General features: G+C 39.9%; 1 protein-coding gene across 12 annotated transcripts in view; it reads left to right on the forward strand.

The window, feature by feature from the left end:
* The first annotated feature begins 713 nt into the window (after positions 1-713).
* The window catches only part of MIER3 (MIER family member 3), a 35,597-nt gene continuing 14,800 nt past the window's right edge, over positions 714-21,510 (forward strand). For 2 of the 12 annotated variants that reach the window (XM_039355334.1, XM_039355341.1), the window contains exons 1-4: positions 714-774; positions 18,829-18,974; positions 19,555-19,689; positions 21,234-21,354. In XM_039355334.1, the coding sequence (XP_039211268.1) occupies positions 723-774; positions 18,829-18,974; positions 19,555-19,689; positions 21,234-21,354 (454 nt within the window). In that variant the 5' untranslated portion in view covers positions 714-722. The other 10 variants (XM_039355364.1, XM_039355394.1, XM_039355378.1 and 7 more) reach the window with 10 other exon arrangements.

The following is a 21,510-nucleotide window of genomic DNA, read 5'->3' on the forward strand; positions in this document are numbered from 1 at the left end:
AACATTAATGTAGGTTTGCATTTTCCCATCATGATTCTTCACACAGCTGGGTTTGCTTTTCATGTGATTGTAAGAAAAATAATTTCTGGTTCTTGGGGTTTCATACATTACACTCAAGGAAGTTGGCTGGATTTTGTACACCTGCTATCCAATCCAGAAGAGCATCCGCATACAATAGAAAAATGTTTTATCAGTAGTTCAGAAAAAAGCAGCAACTTGATATTTTCCGTATGTGCGCACTGAAATGTATTTAGTTAACAAGTAGTGATAAAATCTGATGTTCAAAAAGTTTTTGCCCGATAGCAGATAAATTCACACAAACGAAAAAAAAAAAAAAAAGAGGTGGGGTTTTTGAACAGATTAGCCCACAGATTTATTACTGTTGGGGTTTATTTCCTCCAGTCTTTTAAAGGAGAATGTTATAAGCAAACGTCGGCTTCTCGTGAAAAACTAAACAGGGCCGGAGCTGGTTGACGCTTGGGAACTGGGAACTTTCGACTGGGAAACAAAACCTCTACTCAGAAAGCAAACCGCTTATTTGTAAGCATTTTTCCAAGAAAAACCTTTCTACCCACTGTCGACCACATTCTTTGTAGAAACGCGCGCAACTTCCTGTTAAAAGACCCCCTCTCTCCCTCCACAGAAGTTACTCGGTTCTGCCAGGCGTCCTACATTCCTCCTTGCAACCAGCTGCCAGGGCACTTTCACTTTCATTTCCCAGGATGCAAACCCGTGGCGCTGCAGAGAAGCAGAAGAGAAAGCGAGGAAAAGACCGTAAGTTTCTCCAAGTATGAAAGTGCAAGCAAAACCTGGGAGGAGGATTAAATGCTGTGTAGAAGGAGACTCAAGGGTGGGTTTAGAGCCGACCGATCGCTCCCCTCCCCCTTGTTTCGGAACGGCTAGGGCGCCGGGGAAGAAAAGGGGTCTTTAGAGATGGGCGGAGGGAGACACTGTGCCTGATGGAAACATCACTGACGCAGGAAAGGGCGCGCCCATTTTTGATGGATCAGAAGGTGCAAGGGAAACAAAGAAGCCCCGTCCTAAACTTCAACCACTCAGAAGTGTTTGAAGCCATTGTTAACGGGTGCATCCCATTACCCTTTATGCGCTGCGCTGCATAAAGATATATGATGAACGAAGGCGAGAGAGGCCTGTTCTAAACTTTACGGTTCGGAATGGCCAGGTCCAGGGCCCCGCTCATTTCTCTCCCCCGTCCCCGGAAGCAGGTCTCGAGCCTCCCCCTCGGTTCGGGCCCGACGGAGTCAGTCGTGGGCACGGACCGGGAAAGGAGGATGAGCAATTAGCAAGAGTTTAGAAAGCGAGAGTAGTAACCTAAGGTTCCACTCAGCAGCTTTTAAAAGTGTATTGGGGGGTGTTTTAAAGGGAGGGGCGCCTTCATTGTATCTATTTGGACTCGAGGATCTTGCACAGAATGAAACGTTTCCACTCACTTCCATATTGGCGACGAAGGAGAGTAAAACTGGGCTGGTAAATGGTGCCTGTAAAGAGGATTGCAATCCAATGTGCGAAGCCTTTCATTACAGCCCACTTTTCTGGTGTCCTTGCTGATCTAAAGAGAGTCATCCTGTGGAAAGGAACATGGGATTTAACATCCAGCACTTAGTACTATAGTCCGATGTTTCTCAACAGCATGTTTCTTCTGCAACTCCTAAGATGTGTGGACTTTAACTCACAGAATCCTCCAAGCAGTATGCAATGAAATTATGGGAGATGAAATCCATGCAGCGTAAAATTGCTGAGATGAGAAACACTGGTATAGTTGATCATTCTTGTGAGAGTAGAAATACCAGGAATTAAAACATTCAGCACTTTAAGTGAAAGTTTAAGACTCACTGTTCCTGGATGTTGCATCTTTATTTCCCATAATCTGGAATATATCCTCTGCTTTTCTGTTTTATTTAAAGCACTACTTTCTACTGGTTTCTGAGTCTTTCTAATCCAAACATATATTATGCATTGGAATGTCGAACTAGTTTTATACATCAGCCTACACTTATGTTGTAATATAGTACTTCAGTTAGCTGACAAATAACTTAATGTGCCAAGATGTAGAAAACTCAAAAATCATGTCACTCAAATCATTTTGAAATGTTTAACCTAGGTCAAATAAGTAATCGCAAGCTCCCAATCCTTGTTGCTATTCTCTATCCCATGTCAACAGTTTAGTAATTTTACTATGAACAAGTACCTGTTTTGTTATGCTTATGCCCTGACTTAATAATAATAATAATAAAGTTGGAAGGGACCTTGGAGGTCATCTAGTCCAACCCCCTGCTCAGGCAGGAAACCCTATACCAGTGGTTCTCAACCTGTGGGTCACGACCCTTTTGGGGTTGCACGAGCCTTTCACAGGGGTCACCTAAGAGCATCGGAAAACACATATTTCCGATGGTCTTAGGCAAGGCTTGTCAACCGCCTTCTCTACCGCCCCGCAGTGGCGCTCCCTCCCCCCCCCTCCGCTCTACCTCACTTGTTTGTGGAAAATATGCTGCTTGGCGGCAGTCTGCACGAACTCTACAAAATGTGCCCTGCAGGGGGCACATGAAGAGCGCAGGCGCAGAGCAAGGCCCTGCCCTCCCCAGGGACTCATTGTGTAGCAACCGGAATGACTTCTTCTCTTGCACACAGGTCAGCGAAGGCGAGGCCGCTGCAGCACCCAACTCCGGCGCCCATCAGCTGGCGACCCCTGAACTTGTGTTTGTCAGCCGAGAGGTCTGGCGACGGCTGCCGGTCTCCTTTGCCACCCCGTCAGTCCTCCCCTGCCCGTTCACGTCGAGCCCGCCAGGGCTTGACAGGGAGAGAGGGAGGGAAGGAGGAAGGGACTCCTCCTCCTCTCCTAAGCTTCAAAGCATGGTCGGCTTATCAAGGGCACCACAATCCTCATGAAAGCGGGGGGGGGGGGAGAAGCAAAGGGAGCGAGAAAGCTTGCGGCGGGCTTGAAGGAGCACCTGTCAACGTTGGTGATGAGAAATTCCCCACAAACCCAGGGAAGGGGTGGAGAAAAGGAGCCCCCTTTGGGAGGAAACCGCCACCTTCTTCTTCTTGGTTTTGCGCTCTTCTGTTCCTTGGCAGCCGGGCTGCCAAGCCTCTGCTGGCTGGAACTTCCTTTCCTTCCCTTCCTCTTGGTCTCTTCCTCCTTCCTTCCCTCTCCCATTGTCCCTTCCTCCCTCCCTTCCTTCCTTTCCTTTGCCTCTCTCTTTGTCCCTCCTTCCCTCCCTCTTTCCCCTTGGCCCTTCCGTCCTTCCTTCCTTCCCTCTTGTCCAGGATTGGGGCGAGCCTCTACAGCTGATCCATGCTTCCGCTGAGCAGCCCAGAAGCAGATCAGCTGTAGCTGCTCTCCTGCGCTCCTGCCCAGCAAACTTGTTCGAGCTTTGCTGGAAAATATGCCCCTTGCTAATTTAGCAGAAACGCGAATCAGCTGTAGCCCGGCGAAGCTGAGCAAGTGAGCTGGGCAGAGCTTTCCTCTGCCTCTGCCTGTGCACAGGCAGGTTTGGCATGTCATCATGGCCACCGGCAGCAAAGCCACCAGCCACAATGGCAGCCTGTCCCCCTTCCCTTGTCCCTTCCTGGGCACGGAGGGGGAGAGGAAGGAAGGGACGAAGAGGGAGGAAAGTAAGGGACAATGAGAGAGGGAAGGAAGAAAGGAACAATGGAAGGGAGGGAGGGAAGAAAGGAAGGGACAAAGAGGAAAGGAAGGAAGGAAGGAAGGAAGGGACAAGGGGAGAGAGGGAGGGAAGGAGGAAGAGACTAAGAAGGAGGTGAAGGAAAGGAAGGAAAGAAGGAAGGGACAGTGGGAAAGGGAGGGAAGGAGGAAGAGACTAAGGGAGGTGAAAGAAAGGAAAGAAGGAAGGAAGGGACAATGGGAGAGAGGGAGGGAAAGAGGAAGAGACTAAGAAGGAGGTGAAGGAAAGGAAGAAAAGAAGGAAGGAAGGGACAAGAGGAGAGAAGAGAGGGAAGGAAGGCAGGCACCCACCCCAGTCCCATCCCAGAGACCCACAGATTCCCCCCCACAGGCACTCTGCAACCTGAGTGATCAGCTGGCCACGCCCCCTGGCCATTGATCACGTGACCCTGGGACACTGAACGTCATAAGTATGAATCAGTTGTCAAGTATCTTAATGTAAATTACATGACCCAGAGGATGCTGCAACAATCATAAGTGTGAAAAATGATCATAATTCGCTTTTTCAGTGCTGTTGTAACTTCAAACAGTCACTAAGCGAATTGTTGTAAGTCAAGGATTACCTATACTTTCCCATTTTTTCCTCTCTTTTTTTGGTCAAGTTTTTGATAACCCCCGGCCAGCTGGATGGGGGGTTGGGGGTCACCACAACATGAGGAACTGTATTAAAGGGTTGCGGCATTAGGAAAGTTGAGAACCACTGCCCTATACCATTTCAGACAAATGGCGGTCCAGTCTCTTCTTAAAAACTTCCAGTATTGGAGCATTCACCGCATCTGGAGACAGGTTGTTCCACTGGTTAATTGTTTTAACTGTCAGGAAGTTTCTCCTTAGTTCTAGGTTGCTTCTCTGCTTGGTTAGTTTCCATCCGTTGCTTCTTGTCCTACCTTCAGGTGCTTTGGAGAATAGCTTGACTCCCTCTTTGTGGGAAACCTGGAGATATTGGAACACTGCTATTCATGTCCCCCCCTCATCCTTTTCTTCATTAAAGAGATACCCAATTCTTATATGTTTTAGCCTCCAGTCCCCTAATCATCTTTGTTGCTCTTCTCTGTACTCTTTCTAGAGTCTCAACATCTTTTTTACATCGTGGTGATGAAAACTGGATGCAGTATTCCAAGTGTGGCCTTACCAAGGCATTGTAAAGTGGTATTAATTAATTAATTCCCTCTGTTAATGCAGCCTAGCACTGTGTTGGCTTTTTTGGCAGCTGCAGCACACAGCTGGCTCATATTTAAGTGATTGTCCACTAGGACTCCAAGATCCCTCTCACAATTACTACTATTGAGCAAGGTCCCCCCCTATACTATACCTGTACATTTGGTTTTTCTTGCCTAAATATAGAACCTTACTTTTTTCACCATTGAATTTCATTTTGTTAGATAGCGCCCAGTGTTCAAGTCTATCCAGATCCTCCTGTATCCTAAGCCTGTCTTCTGGAGTCTTGGCTATTCCTGCCAGCTTGGTGTTGCCTGCAAATTTGACGAGTTCCCCATCTACAGTATCCCTTCATCCAAATTGTTGATGAAGATGTTGAAGAGCACTGGGCCTAGAACAGAGCTCTGGGGCATCCCACTACACACTTCCCTCCATGTAGATGCAGTTACATTGAGGACTACACGCTGAGTACAGCCGGTCAACCAGCTATGGATCCATCTGGTGGTGATGCTGTGTAACCCACATTTTTCTATTTTATCAAGTAGTAGGTTGTGATCTACTTTATCAAATGCCTTACTGAAGTCCAAGTAAATTATATCCATAGCATTCCTCTGGTCCACTAATTTTGTCACTTGGTCAAAGAATGCAATAAGATTTGTCTGGCATGATCTGTTTTTGACAAACCCATGTTGGCTTTTAGTAATGACTGTGTTTGCCTCTAGGTGTTTGTTGATTCGTTATTTGATTATCTTTTCCAGAATCATCCCAAGTATTGAGGTCAGGCTGATAGGTCTGTATTTTCCTGGATCTATTTTTTCCCCATTTTTGAAGATGAGAACTATATCAGCTCTTTTCCAGTCCTCTGGTAGTTCCCAAGTATCTTTGAAAAATATAGTTCAGTAGTTCTGAGATCACATCTGCCAGTTCCTTGAGAACCTTGGGATGTAATCCATCTGGTTCTGGTGATTTGAACTCGTCTAGGCTGGACAGGTGCTCACTTACCATTTTCTTGCCTATCTTAACTTGTGTTTCTAATCTATTTTTTATGGTACTGTTTTTGATAGGTTGGACTGTTTTTTACCTTTGTGTAAAGACAGATATAAAAAATGAGTTAAATATTTCTGCTTTTTCTGTTGCTTGTCACCTTCTTGCCACTTTCCCCCACTAGTGGACCAATCATTTCCTTAACTTTTTTCTTGTTTTTTACATGTTGAAAGAAGCTTTTTTTGTTATTTTTGACTTTGGTCGCAAGTCTTAATTCATTTTGAGCCTTAGCTTTCCTCACTTCATCTTTGCAGGCTTGGGCTATTTGCTGATATTCTGCCTTAGTTATGTGCTCCTCTTTTTATACTTTTCCTTTTTATCTTTCAATTTATCAGAGAGTTCTTTATGCAGCCATGCTGGTTTCTTTTGAGAGCTGTTATTGTTTTTCTTTGTTGGTATCATGTTAGACTGGGCTTTTATTATCTCACTTTTCAAAATTTCCCAAGCTTCGTGAGTTGTTTTCCCCTTGAGGATTCTCATCCATGGAATCCTTCCCAAGTCCTCTAAGTTTATTGAAATTAGCTCTCTTGAAGTTCAAGACTCTAGTTTGACTACGTTCCATTGCTTGTGCTTCTATAATGTTGAATTCCAATATTGCATGATCACTTCTACCCAAAGTTCCTGTGGCTTCAACACCTTCTATCATTTCATGTCTGTTAGTGAGAATTAGATCCAATATGGCTAATCCCCTAGTTCCCTTCTCTAGTTTTTGGGAGACTTTTTGTCTGCTAGGTTTGTCAGGAATCTGTTTTATCTTCCACTTGGTGCAGAGTTTGTCTCCCAGTTGATATCAGGGTAATTAAAGCCCCCCATTACTATTGTGATGTGCTTCCTACATACCTTAGTTACCTGACTAGCAAAAGGTTCATCTATTTCTTCTGTTTGTTGGGTGGTCTATAGTATACACCTATGGCAATGTCATTTTTCTCCCTTTGCATTCAAGACAGTTTTCATCATTGTTGTGCTCTATTTCTGTAGAGATGTAGTTATTTCTTATATAGAGAGCAACTCCACCTCCTCTTTTGTTTGGTCTGTTTCTTTTAAATAATTTAAATCCCTCTAGCTGTGTGTTCCATTTGTGGGTTTCATCTCACCATGTTTCTGATGGCAACAATATCATATCTGCCCTCATTTACCTGAATTTCTAGTTCACCCTATTTACTGTTCATACCCTGTGTTTACTTTCTACATAACCTGTGTGGTGCCTGATTTCCCGTATTTTCTTACCACCTGTTTGGTTAGTGCACTTTGTGTGGCACTCGCTATTAAAAACTTGATTTTGCTTCACAGCAAGGTTGATACGTTACATGCACTGATAACCCTATAATTTTTAGATTGCTGGGGACAGGGATGTTCTATATCAATTAAATCACTGTCTCCATTGTTTAATTTAAATATTCCTCCAGAAAATCTGTGAATTTATTGCCAAGTAACTCAGTCCCTTTCTTGGATGGATGCAGATCATCTCTTTTGTACTTTTTTTCATTGGACCAGCTACAGACATTGTCACTTATATAACCAAAGCCTTCCCCTTTACACCACTCCTTTAGCCATATATTGAATTCTGCTATATGCTGGCCTTTTCCATTTTGCTCCTTATACACTGGTAAAACCTCTGAAAATGTAAACCTACAGCCTATCCTGTTAAGTTCCTGCCCCAAGCTCTGGAAATCATTCTGCAGAGAGAGTGCATCTTTTTGGGATAGATTGTTAATGCCAAGATGTGCACTAGCATCCATATCACAGTCCTTGCTGGCATTCTTAACTATTTTAAAAATACGCTTCTTGTCCCTACTGGCAGTAGCACCTGGAAGACATCTGACCTCTTTCGAAACCTCTGTGTCCTTTCCTAAATTTACATTCCTTATAATTGAATCACCAACCAGAAGGTGGCTTTTCTTTTTGGATGCCTTTCTCTTCTTGCATGACTGATATGCAATACCTAATTCGCACTTCTCCCTGTCAAAAAAAAATTCTTCATCTCGGACCATGATCCCCTGCTTATTTGAGTTATCATCACAACTATCTTGACCTGTCTCCTTAATGTCCCTATTAAGGTCAGCAAGGGCACTGTATCTGTTATGTAGGGACAAAGCAAAAGCTTTGTTTATGGTTCACAGCTCTCACTCTGCCAGATCCCACAGTTGTCCACGCTGCCCTTCTCCTGCAGGATCTTTGTAGTAGAGGGGGCTGATAGTGTGGAGGCTCAAGAGTAGAAGGGCTGAACTGGGCACCTAGGTTCTGCCTGAAGAGCACAGATTACAGACCCTAGATAAATAATCTGTCCTTGTAGATAGTGATTTGTTTACAGATAGAACAATTTCCAAGTTTGAAGAGAATATTGCGAAAGACAGCTGCAAAACAAGAGTTGCACTGAACTAAGCCAGACATTCTGAGATGAAAGGAATCTCAGATGCACTTGCCCTGAATGTACCGCTGCTGGTTTTTATTTTTAATTATATGATTCGCACGCCGTTAGGCGTGTGGGCTTCTACTTTCCTCCTCTACTCTCCTCCTTCTTAACTCACAGATTGTAGCTCTTCCCAACAACCTCTGGGCAGTTTAAATGCAATGGAGGTCCAATCAGCAGGGGCTCAGCTACTTTCCTCCTCCACCCTCCTCCTTCTTAACTCACATGCATACTTGTATGTATTCTAATTTTAAAAAGTGTTATTGTCATGTTTTAAAAGGGCCTTTTAATTCTATCAATCCCATGGTAATCAAAAATTAAACCCAATATGGATAGAGAGGTTAATAATGACTGTTTGTGAGGTTACTGGTTCTACTGGACAGTTTGAAATAATATTTATAGTATCCATCATAGAAGCCACAGATGTTTGGAAATGGAGATCTGTTACTAATGAGAGCTCTTAGAAGTAAAAAGAAAAATATTTTTTTAGCTATGTTAAATTGCATTAATTCCTGAATTCAGAAGAGGGTTTAAACCAGGTGTGTCAAACTGCCAGCCCATGGGCCGGACGTGTCACGTTGAAGCTGCGCCCACCCCATTGCCGGCAATGGCAAAACCGGCCCGATACATTGTGCGACGTCGTGAGTTTGACATGCCTGGTTTAAACAGTACAGTCTCCTTTGAGTTAATGCTAATACTAGTAACCTGATTAATGTATTTATGTTGTTTTCTGAAAATATGGAAACAGTGTATTAGTCTGGGATTTCTTTTCACTTTTTAGTCTAGGGTAGAAGTGGGAATTCTGATCCAAGTACTAATAAACCCCAATTTGCCTAAATAATTCAGCTCAATCAAGGCAGCTAACTGTTGCTCCCTTATTGGGTAGGAAAGAGAGAGATAATCTTTAATGGAAAGGATTGAGTTGGAACACACAAACTCAATATTTCTCTGTCTTTCGTTTTTTTATATTGGTCAGTATTCTGAATAATTGGCTTTTCTACAAATGTTTATTACATGAACCAGGAGCTCATTGCTCAAGAAATAGGAAGTTAACTCCCTTCTTAAATCTCAAAATAATTGCCACCTACATAAAATGAAATTGTTTAGGGTCCATTAAAGTGGAATGCAAAGGAATTAGATAACTGCTGTATTCTAAGGTTTGAAACTTAGAATGTGTAATGGACAGAGAACAAACTTGGAAGGATCAGAAGTTTTTCCTTACAGCTGTACCTTATGGATCCCAGGCTGATAATATCTGCTTCCGTCCCTATGGAGAAAATGAATTATAATCTTTCTCAGATTTAAATACATTTATGATTGAAATAGATGTATATATAAACAAATGGACTCCATATACTGAATTTGTTTATGCTAATATATATGTATATACACATTTAAAGATAATGACTATTATTTACTCAGAAGCAAAGTATATCTTACCAAGATGGATGAAAATGTTTTGAGGTGGCCTGTTAGCAGGCTTGGTCTGCCATCCATCTATTAACCTGATGGGCAATAGCAATTTACCAACTCCTCCTTCTTTCCCTTTTCTTGATTGAAAGTAATTATTCCATTATGATTTTATTATTCTTAAGTAGCTACACCTTCCCTGGAAAGCATCCAAGTATCTCCTTGGCAAAGAGGCCAAATCTGGCTGTCTCCTCTCTTGGCTACTCATTGAGTATGAAATGATATTCATTTCTGTTATTTGCAGGTTTATTGGCTAAATAATCTTTTTAGCCTTTTAGCAAGGAAACTCTTTAAAATGCATAAACAATTTCAACTAGCAATTTCTATTGTGAAAAACATAGTAAAAAATGGAAGGTAAATGGAATTGTCAAAATAAGACAAAATCTGAAAGACTAAGGGAAAAAAAATCTCTGGTACAACTGCCTAAAACTGGTCAGTTTGGCAAAACAACTCACAAATCACTGCTAAACTTAACTGATACTGGAGTAGTTTTCTGCAAATCTACAGCACAGCAATGTTTCTACAATGATTTGCACTGAATGGTTCTCAGAAGGAAACCTTTCTTTCCATTTTATCACATAATTCACTGAGTATGCAATAGAAAACTGAAATGTTTGGAACAAAGTGCTTGATTGTGACTGATAAGTTAATAGAGATAGGCACAATCACATACATTTGGAGAAAAAAGGTGAAACATTGGGGGGGGGGGGAAGTGAAGCATTTGAAGAAAAGAAAATCTTGCCAACCACCAAGCACCAGAGTGGCTCTGTTATTCTTTGGGGTTGTATGGCAGCACAGGGAATATTATACAAGTGGTAGGAAGAATGGATTCAATTAAACATCAGCATATCCTAAAAGCTAATTTCTATATTCGGTGAATAAACTGGAGCTGAAAAAATGCAGACATTTCAACAACACTTGAAATCTCTACAAATCAACCATGAATTACAGGAAAGAAAAACAATGGGTTTTGGTACATTATAGCCTTTGCAGTTTCCAGACTAGAATATTAGAAAAAAATCTATGGAGAGATCTCAAAAGTCCTCTCGTGAGATAGGCAATCTATGTGATTAATTAATAAATAAAAATGTAGTAAGGGAAAAGGCTTAATATATTTGAGCCAGAAGAGAGGAAGAAAATCTAAATATAGGAATAGAAAGACTTGATCACCAGGAGCAGGAAACACTTGGAAGATGTTATTTCTGTCAAGGGAAGAGTTAAAAAAGTGAAAGATATGTACCTGCCATATTCAGTTTTCTAATTTTGAATCTGTGAACAACTGCTTCATAAAGAGTAAACAAGTATTCACATTTATAGAAATATGCTAAGTATAAATAGCTTTACACTATGTAGATGTGTCTGCTTCCATTTACTTACAGATTCATTAAAACATATAAATTTGAAACGGTGCCTAAAATTTTGTACGCAACTATCTATATACCTACGATCTGCATTATTTTGCTCCAGTGACATTACTGGATAAACTATGAAGTCAAGATTTTCATGCTTCATAAAGTTAGTTTTGGAATTTGAAGAGTGCATTGGATTCAGGTGAATTCTGAGCTGAATGGCTATATTGTATCATTCTGTACTCTAACCAAAGTAGGATCTCAGTGAAGTACTCAAGATTGAATAAAGATTTTAAAGAGGCTTCCAAATTATCTGATGATTTCGAATACTGCATAGGGAAAGTCATTTGTCTGGGAGCAATACTAACTTGCCTTCTAATTAGCTAGTGCTTTAATTGTCACCTTACAGGGGAGATGGGCAACATAAAAATTTAATAAAATAACAAAATAAATTGTTCAAAATTGTTTACATACACAATTGCATTGTATTCTGTTTCATAAGTTAAATAGGTTTATTTTAGAGATCCAAAATCTATAATTTCCCACCATTCTTCCATTGGCACTTCTAGACTGGGGGTTTTAGGAGTACCTGTGAAAATACATTATGCAGCTATTCTGTCTTTTCTTCCTCAATTTTTGTGGTAAGAATAAAAATACTTAACATACTCTATGGTGGAAATAAAAAAGTAGGGGAATAAATAGAATACTCAGTGAGCAGGACTACAAGGATATGTGATGTCCCTTTGGTTGCTTAACACAGTAATGGATAAATGTATAAGGAATATTTGTTAGTGTATTGGTTGAGAACAGGTATACACATATGCTTTTGTGAACAGATAATGCTGAATTGTTGACTGAGAACTTGAAAGACTTGCAGTAAATATTAGAGGAAATGTATGATACAACAAGGAATAGGATCTGAAAGTGACTGTCAAAATGTGTGTGACAGGGAAAATAGCATTATTACAAGTTATATATAAATGGTGAAACAACTAGAACAAGTAGATGAATTCATGTATCTTGGGAAAATATTGACAAAAAATAGAAAATGGAAGAAGAAGCATTGAATGTGTAAATTCTGGAAGAATGATAGTAGTTAATATGTGGCCTGTTGGAAGGAATATTTGTTGAAAGAAGCAAAAATACCTTCATATAAGAGTAGGCTTCAATCAATTGTTAAATGGAAATGAGATAGCTATGTTAAGAGAATCATAATAATCCATTGATTTCAGTGGAAATAGGATACTTAAATCTAAGTAGGCAAACAAAAAGGGAAGGGTCAAAAATGACTAATTCAGTGGTGGCGAACCTATGGCACGGGTGCCAGAGGTGACACTCAGAGCCCTCTCTGTGGGCACGCGCGCCGTCGCCCCAGTCCTAGGCCTTCAGCTGGGTTTTATAAAACCTTTTTGCTTTAGGCTTCCAACGCTGTGTGCAAAAAAAAAAAAAAAGTTCAATCAATCAGTTTCAACTTCTCGTGGGAAAAAAAAATCTTGCATAGTTGGAATTGATTGATTAAACTTTTTAGTCCCACCCAGTCTGCCATTACCACCACAGCCATGCCCAGCCAATGGGCCACACCCACCCGGCACCTGACGATGCATAAGTGGGTTTTGGGTTGCAATTTGGGCACTCGGTCTCTAAAAGGTACGCCATCACTGGACTAAGTGCTCTGAGTTGAATGTGGATTAGTACAGAAGGATGTGAATGACCAGTATGAAAGAAGTACACTGAAGTGGTATGGTACTACAGAGAGAATGAATGAGGACTGAAGTGTAGAACAAATACATGGAGGAACAGTAAATGAGTTAAGAATAGTGAGAAAGTGATCCTTTGATGGATTTGATGAAATCCTTAAAAGAGAAAGAGCTTTGAGAGAGTATGATGTGGAAATTAAGGCCACAAATCTTCTTGAGCCAGGCACTCTCTCTTAGCCCTAGCCTAGAAGGAGGCAATGGCAAATCACTTCTTGCCAAGAAAACTGAAAGGAGTAGTCTCAGGATTTATACCAGGAGTCAATACTGACTCAAAGGTACAAAAAAACTCAGGAGATTTGAAGTGTAAAAAACAAAAAGCAATGTATGAAACAATATACGAATGAGGTTAAAGCAATGATAACTTGCAAGTATTGAAAAGTATGGAGAAATACAATGAATGGTGTTTGTGTAAAGGAGTATTAGCTACATTTTCGTTCCTTTTCATACTCTTCCTACACTGTATATATGTTGCTTACCCTGAAATGAAGTAGTGTGATGGGTATGTATGTATGCATATATTTCATATGAGAAAATGAAGTATGTTGAATATGAAAATAAGCCCGCTGTCTTTTGCATATTTATTTGAAAATAATTTATACATCTTGCTATAACATAACTACATTATTTGGCAGCAAGTATTGCTTAACGCAGCAGAATTTCAGATATTTCTGGATAACACTTTTATTATGTATTTAAACAGTTTTTTACCAGCAATCCCTATCTCAATTCTTATTTGCTCAAAGTTGTTTGGAAGCATATACTGTACATACAGAACAATTTATTTGTAATATTTCTCACTACTTCCATTGGTGCCTGCCAAGTAACCCAATCTATCAGAATATATTGTATGCATTCATTCTATTCTTAATTATTTTTTGTGGGAAGAAAATATGGAGGGGAAAAATACAAAATGAGTTCTAAGTGTTTACTTTTCTGGTAAACACCCATCAGTGAAGCAATTGTACAATATAGCTGGAAATTAACTTTTAAAAACTTGTAAACTGATGAGGCCAGAGATACCTGTGGCCAAACCCTCTCTTTTTTTAAGTCTGTAGCCAGGAATTAATGGCTGAGCATCTTGCATCATCCTCGGCCACGGTGTGATTTGTTTAGTAGCACGCTTGGATGGATGAACGCTGCTGGTAGGCTCGGGAGATGCTTGGAAAATACTGGAGTAGAAGAACAGTTTCCCGGGGATCTTCGCCTCAACTAGAGACAGGCATCTGTCGGGGACCTGTAATGGGGAGCCCCATAGTGGCCAGGAGGCTAGAGGCGACGGCCTAAATGGCTCCTTCCAACTCTATTACTGCAGCTACTGAGTGCTATTATTTAGCAAATCACGGTTAGGCGTTTCAGCGCGGTGCACGAACTACCGTACCGGCCCGACCAGGTGGACTAGTCCCTTGGGGATTCCCCCCCCCCCATGTTCCGCTGTCTTCCCGGCTGCCGTGGTTCTTTTATCCCGGGGCGTAGGAGAAGTCCCATCAAACTTCGCGAATGAGGCGAGGGGTTCGTCCCCGTGGCCAGGCTGCGAGTAGGGAGTGCCTGTTTACCTGCCCCTTCCCTTCTCTTCTTGCCGGCGTTCCTTCGAGGCTGCAGCGTAGGCAAAGTCTCCGAGAGGATGGACGGAGGAGCGGCGTCCCTTTCTCCGCCTCAGCCCGCCGCCCGGCGAGGCAGGGAGGCCACTTTCTTCCCCGCTCCTTCCCCACCCCGGCGGTAGCCCCAGTCCCGGCCTGGCTGCCATTGGCTTAGCGGCCCCATCCGGGCATTTGGCGCATCGCTGCTGCTCAGCCGGAGCGCTCCCAATATGGCGGAGGTGAGCGGGGAAAGTGGGTAGGGGCGCTGGGGTCCGGCCGGTTCCTGGGCGAATTCCGCGGTGGGGCGGCCCCTTCAGGCCGCTCCGACACCCCCATAACTCCCTCCCGATGGTCGGAGCCCCAGCAAGGAGGCCTCGGGGGGCGGCTGGGGGCTGCGCAAGCTACTTGCAGCGGAGAAGCACAGCCTGCGCGACTAGGCCGCGGCTGCCTCAGTCCGTCCGTCGGTCCGTCTGCCTGTAGCTGTCTGCTGAGCGCTCTGCCGGTCTCCACCCACAGTCCCGGGAGCGGAGAGGTCTCCTTTCTCGGGTTCCGCGGTGGTCGGAATCCGGGATGGAGATGGGTTGGCTGGGGTGAGATGAGGAGGGAGACGAAAGAGGCGACGGAGCGGTGAGATTCTCCGACGGGCAGCCCGCATCTTTTGGTCGCTCCTTTTTAAGCTGCCCCTGTCACCTCTCGGGCGGGCCCGGCCGGGATGGAACTGTTGTCAAGGCCCGGGTCTCGCGTTGGGGACGAGGCGGAGGAGTTGAAAAAGAGGAAGGTTGGAGAAAGAGAGGCAACTCGGGCGGAGGAAAGGGGAGCCTAGAAGAGGGACCAGAGGAGAGGACCGGTGGGGCTGGGGGGTTGGTGGTGGGGGAAAGCAATGAAGGGATGCTAATAGCCGAAGAAGGGAAAAGAAAGAAGTTGGAGGGAGAAAGGGAAAAAAAGATGGGGAAGTGTGTGTGTGAGAGACAGATTGAGTAATTAGGGGTTGCCTTAACATTTTCCTTTTATAAGACCACTTTTTCCAAGTCTCTCTGGCCAGCTTATTTGTAACCTGTTTTTTCCTCCCTCTCCCATTGCTTGTTCCAGGCTTCCTTTGGGAGTTCAAGCCCAGGTTTGTCCTGTTCAGTTCCTTCTTCTGTGATTCCGGCAGTGGGAAGCTTTTGGGTACGGCTGAGGGCCAGGGTACAGGCACATCTATCAAAGATGTTTTGTGTGTTTTCTTGATTATGTTAAAATGATTACTTCCGCCTTCATTGTCTGTAGGTGATGCTCAGTTGTTTTATCCTAAAACCACTGTTTGGTTCTTATTGAAAGTATGAAGCTCTTTGCAGAGGCATTTTGCCCTATAGAAATTCTTGTGATCAGTTTCAAATTGTTCTGTTTGATTTTCCAAACATTTATTGGAATGTTTGAATATGCAAGAAGCTTCAATTTAAAATATTGTTGGATAAAATTGTCTGTTGCTTCAGCGATCTGCAGACCTCCTGCTCCTTTATTAAGCATGATATGAAGCATACTTACTTGGAAGTAAACCATTTTCATTACTTTGATTTTGCAACATGAGTTAAAAATCACAGTCTTATTACCATATTTGCAGAAGTAAATTGGATTTACTATAAAGTTGTTAATGTGGGCTTTAGATCTTGTAACAATGCACTATTTTATTTGTACAAAGAAAAATAATATAATAAAAGTAGGGAATGAGATTAGACTAGATGCTTTTGGTTCACTTAGTGGAAATTTGCCAATTTTTTGTGTGTGTCCTTCAACTTTATATACCTCCCCAATCCTCTTCCAAAGAGTTCTGTCAACTCTTTGGAGTAAAGTTGCAGGGTTGATGCTTAGCTAATAGATGTTGTTCCTTCAAAGGAAAAAAAAAAAAGCAAATGTAAACGTATTTGAAAGTAACTTTCATCGACAATAATGGGACCCAAAATCCCTGGGTAGAATAAGCTGTGTGGTGTACCTATACATATTCAGGAGAGTTGCATTGTGAAGCATTGATCTAAATGCTTCTTTAGTTTTAAAAAATAATGTTAATTTCTTTCTTTATAGGATGTTAATAAATTAAATAGAATGGAAATAGAAGCAAAGTTACTTTTGTCAGTGAAATTAAAGTGTAATTTATTTGTCTTATAATAAAATCAAAATTAAAAATATATCAGATATTTTACATATACAATAAATGTATGAACAGTCTTATAACATGTCTTTGATCAACTTGTTAGACAGTACATTATATTTTAAAATATTAACTAATTTGACTTAATCTTTCTGGGTATAATTTTGGAATTAGCCCCTTTGAATTCAGGATAAATTCTGAGTAGACAAGAGTAGGACTATGCTATCAAGGTATTCTTCATTAAATATACACATTTAATAATACATGTATATGTAAATATAAAACAATTTCAAAGGCACTTCAAATACATTTTTTAGAAGAATTGTTAAAACTTCTCTCTAATGAAATTACAGTGCAGTGGTACACTAGAAATCTGATGTCTGGCGCAAGTTTGGATGGGTAGCATTCCCTCCACTTGCTTAGCATACTATGTGTGTTTACTTGGAAATAAGTTCACCACAATTCAGTAGGACTTTATGGGAAATGAGTTGAAAATATCCAGTTTTTTTAACTTGATCACCATGTTTTTCAGAAGTAAATCCACCTGATTGGACTGATAAGGTCCCCATGATGGCTCACGACAGTAAGCACAGCCCTTGGTATGCCTACAAAAACAATGTGATAGATCTGTTGCTGTGTTCCAAATGTTGGCCATTTGTCTAAAATCAGTCTTGGATTCTCTGAATCCAAAGCTTTTTTATTTCCCAAAATAGCTCCGTAGATCAGGCCCATCAGCTACATATGCCTGAGGGTTGCCTTGTTATCATCCATCTAGCAGACTGAGGAAGTGGCACATGATACCCCAGTTTACTCCCATCCCTTTGAAATTTATCTGTACAGCTGTAATACTTTATGCACATTTTTAGGAGTAAGTTCCATTAAATCATTATGGCTTACTCTGATAAAGGTGGACACAGGTTTGTATTAACTTCATAATCATGATCCAAATGTATTGTTACTTAAGATTTTTCATCTTACATTAGTACAGTATAAAATTTATTTAAGATCAATATTTATTCTAAGAATCATTTAATTAAAAAAATGAGCAAAATCAGCTGAAGTTAAGCATTATTGATTGCATCAATTTTAAAATAAGCTGTTTTATATTTTATGTACATTACTGAAAATTACAGCTTGTTTAGACATGGTTACTTTTGACAGTTTCAGGAAATTGAATTTATGTCATACATCTTTTATGTACAAGTGCAAATACTTTTCTTTAATAGGAAATGTACAATTTGAAGGCATTTGGTTAATTTACAATTATTAAAAAGAAAAATCATATTCACCTGAGTTGAGTTTGACATCCATGCTACACTCTTGGCAACAGGATAGAATTTGGTTGCTATTGGCTTCTTACCTGATAATTTTCAATTTTCAACCTTCCTATCTAGCTTACAGCCTTGAGCTTTCTTGGTGGTCTCCCATCCAAGTATAAACCAGGCTTATTATTGTCATAATCAGCTAGGTGTTTCCACCTGCCCATATTTATGATTTAAAAATGGCCATTCATTATCAAATATCTTTTCCTAAGTCTGCAAAACAGCACTGTATAACCACCTTCCCAAAGGGATATCCTGAAGCCATTGGGGCAATATCTTCCAGAATTCCTAGCACTTCAAGATCTAAAGAATAGTGTTTTGCACTGAACTGGTTCTGTAAACACAGTGGAAATCAGTTCTAACGTTTTTAGATAATTTTAGTACTTCCTCCAAAAATTCAGATAAGTTGGCTATTTTTTAACATTCTGAAATAGCGCTATTTTCCTGATACAGATTCTATAAGCTTCCACATACAAACTATTGTGCTTATTTCAGTTTCAGCATATTCAGTAATTCATGAAATCAAAATCAAGTAGCTAGGAAAATTATAGCTGCATTGCATAGCTACAGTGGAGTTAGGACTGGTGTAGCTAATACTAGTGCAGTATAAGTGGAAATATGATTATTTCAATTTTAGTGCTTTTGACAAAAGCTATAATAAAATTATTCTATTGTGTCAATTGAATGTGTTTGCTCCAGGGAAGTCCCTTCACTACTAATATAGAATTGTTTTAAAATAAGCATCAGTCTAATATTTGCTTTGATTTACTCTGCAGAATGTACAGCTGTACTTAAAATCCATGCCATGGTTGATACATGCATGTTTGGGGCATTTAATTCTTGAATTTTGGTAATATAACATTTAAGATATTAGTACCATTTGCTAAAGAAATTCACATTGTCTTTTTTTTAGTTGGCTCTCTGTCTTCTGAGGATCATGACTTTGACCCTACAGCTGAAATGTTGGTACATGATTATGATGATGAAAGAACTCTGGAAGAGGAAGAAATGATGGATGAAGGAAAAAATTTCAGTTCTGAGATTGAAGACTTAGAAAAGGTAAGACTTCTTTTCCTAGAAAGAACGCATCTAGAGGTTTGTTCTTAAACATCATTTGAGAATGCTGCATTCTACAACTTTTGAGGCAACTATTTACACCATTACATTACCACTACTATTTACACACTACAGGCCAATAAATAATTTCTGGGAACAGCTATTAAAAAATAACTGGAAAACCTATTTACATTATCAATATAAATGAGGGAACTCAATGTTAGTGCAACTTCTTTTTGGAATGAAGTATTAGCTCCAAAGATAAATGTAATTATTATATAATTTGCATGTAATGAAACATAGGTTGCTTTGTGGCACTGTGTTGGGGTCTCTTGTTTGTTAAGAAAATACTTTATTTCTATTTCAATGTTAATTATGCATGCTAGATTGTAAACTAATAGTTCAAATTGTTAAGGGGATTATCTGTTTCAATAAACAATGAGGTATTAATAAATATTTTTACCAATAGCATAATTTCTATTTAATTATTTAAATTACTTTATTCTCAACATATGTGCAAAACCATATAATCTTCTACAAATGTCAATTTATTTTCTCTTTATTAAAAAAAACAACAACTCAGGAAGGAAGCATGCCATTAGAAGATTTACTAGCATTCTATGGTTATGAACCTACAATTCCTGTTCTAGCAAGTTCCAGCGCAGATAGTTCCCCAAGCGAACTTGCAGATGAACTTCCAGATATGACTTTGGATAAAGTAAGTACTTTTAGCTGTTGTCCTAAAATGCAGGCGATTCCTAGGTTCTATTATTATCATGACTTCATTCCATTGAGAGATTACATTCTTTTATTACCTGACTATGAACCTGAAATTAATTATTCTTTAAATTTCAGCAGGTTGTAGTTCTAGGCATATTTAATTTGGAAGCCATTTCTGTGAAAGCATGGGATGGATATGTGAGCAACCCTAGCTTTAAGTAGAATAGCAGAATTCAGAATGAAGAGTGGACATATCCGTAGTATTGTAGAGTTTTAAAAAATAGATTATCAGTGCACAGCAAGATATTACAGCTTTAATATAAATTTACACTAGGATACAATGTGACTACTACATCAAGTGCTATTTTGTATAAGGTTTTTTTTCTTTTGTAAAGCAATTTTTTTAAAAAGCAGGTTTTTAAATATTGTTTGGGAAACTGGTGTTCCAATTGTCCATTAGCTAACAAAAATGTGCATATGTATATAAATGCATTCGAACTCTGTCTTTTGTCTATCCATCTATCCACCTACCTACCCTACTTACTTACCATCTACCTGGACATATACATATTCAGAGAGAGAGAAAGAGGAGTAAAATTTGCAGGGAAATTAAAGTATTCTATATGTTGGAAGCAGGTATTTCATAGAAATTAATGTGGAAGGTTTTGAATGATTTCTTAAAAATATCTTTTTAAAAATATCACTAGAACAGGATGAAATTCACAAGAAAGTTAGATAGCTATAAAGAGATAAAGAATAACAAATTTATTATGCATTAGAGTAAAGGATTTCAAACTAAGCTTTACTTTCTAACTTTATAAAAATACCCATATTTATTTTGTTTTGAAGCAGACGGTAATAACATTTGCAGTGAAAAGGATTCTAAGTGAGGTAGTTATATGATATTTTACTCAAAACTAGATTTTGCTCAAAGGAAAAGAGTGATGACAAAATGGTTGGCTCAGAGCTGATTGTTATGTAAGATGTAAAAAAAAAAGATTAATTCACTGATATTTTTATTTTACATAAAAAGTATAGTTCTTAAACCAGCCAGTTAGATAAGAACAACCATAAAAATTCTTGCAGTTTCTACAAAAGAGACAGAAAAAAATAAGCAAATAGTTGAACTAAAATTCTTTCAAGTTTTTTCTTCACAGATTGAGAAAACCAATGTAATCTGATTGTAGTGATTCCGTGATCAGAGAACAGATATATTAGTCACTGAATCCAGTCCATCTCTCCCTGTCCATTTAGTGCATTAATGTACATTAGCGCACTACTGTAATCAAACAGCATTACAAATATTTTTTCACTCTTTTTCATGCAGAGACAGTTTATTTGAGGATTTTGAATGAAGGATAAGGCATATTAGGCTCTTCTGCCCTGCCTTGGTTAATTTCAACATGACACCTTGAAGTGAAAAATCACACTGAATTGCTCCCTCCCCTCCCGGCTCTGGATTCTTGTTGAATCAGAATTCGGCTTTATTAGTTAATTCTTCAAGACATAAATGATACTAGTGATTGATTCTTTTGATTGTAGGAGGAAATAGCCAAAGACCTTTTGTCAGGAGATGATGAAGAAACACAGTCTTCTGCTGATGATTTGACACCATCGGTTACTTCACATGAAACAACAGATTTTTTTCCTCGACCTTTAAGATGTAAGGAAATATAATCAGTATCCCAAATTAGCTATATTAAAATTGTGAAACTGTTAGTCATCTATCTTGGTTTGAAGAACAAATTCTGCTGGACTTGGTACATTTCCAAAATTTTATATTATTCCATTTTGTTGTACTAAGTGGTTGTAAAAATAA

Source organism: Crotalus tigris, unplaced genomic scaffold (assembly GCF_016545835.1).
Source record: "Crotalus tigris isolate CLP2741 ecotype Arizona unplaced genomic scaffold, ASM1654583v1 scf7180000017571.3126492, whole genome shotgun sequence".
NCBI lineage: Eukaryota > Metazoa > Chordata > Lepidosauria > Squamata > Viperidae > Crotalus > Crotalus tigris.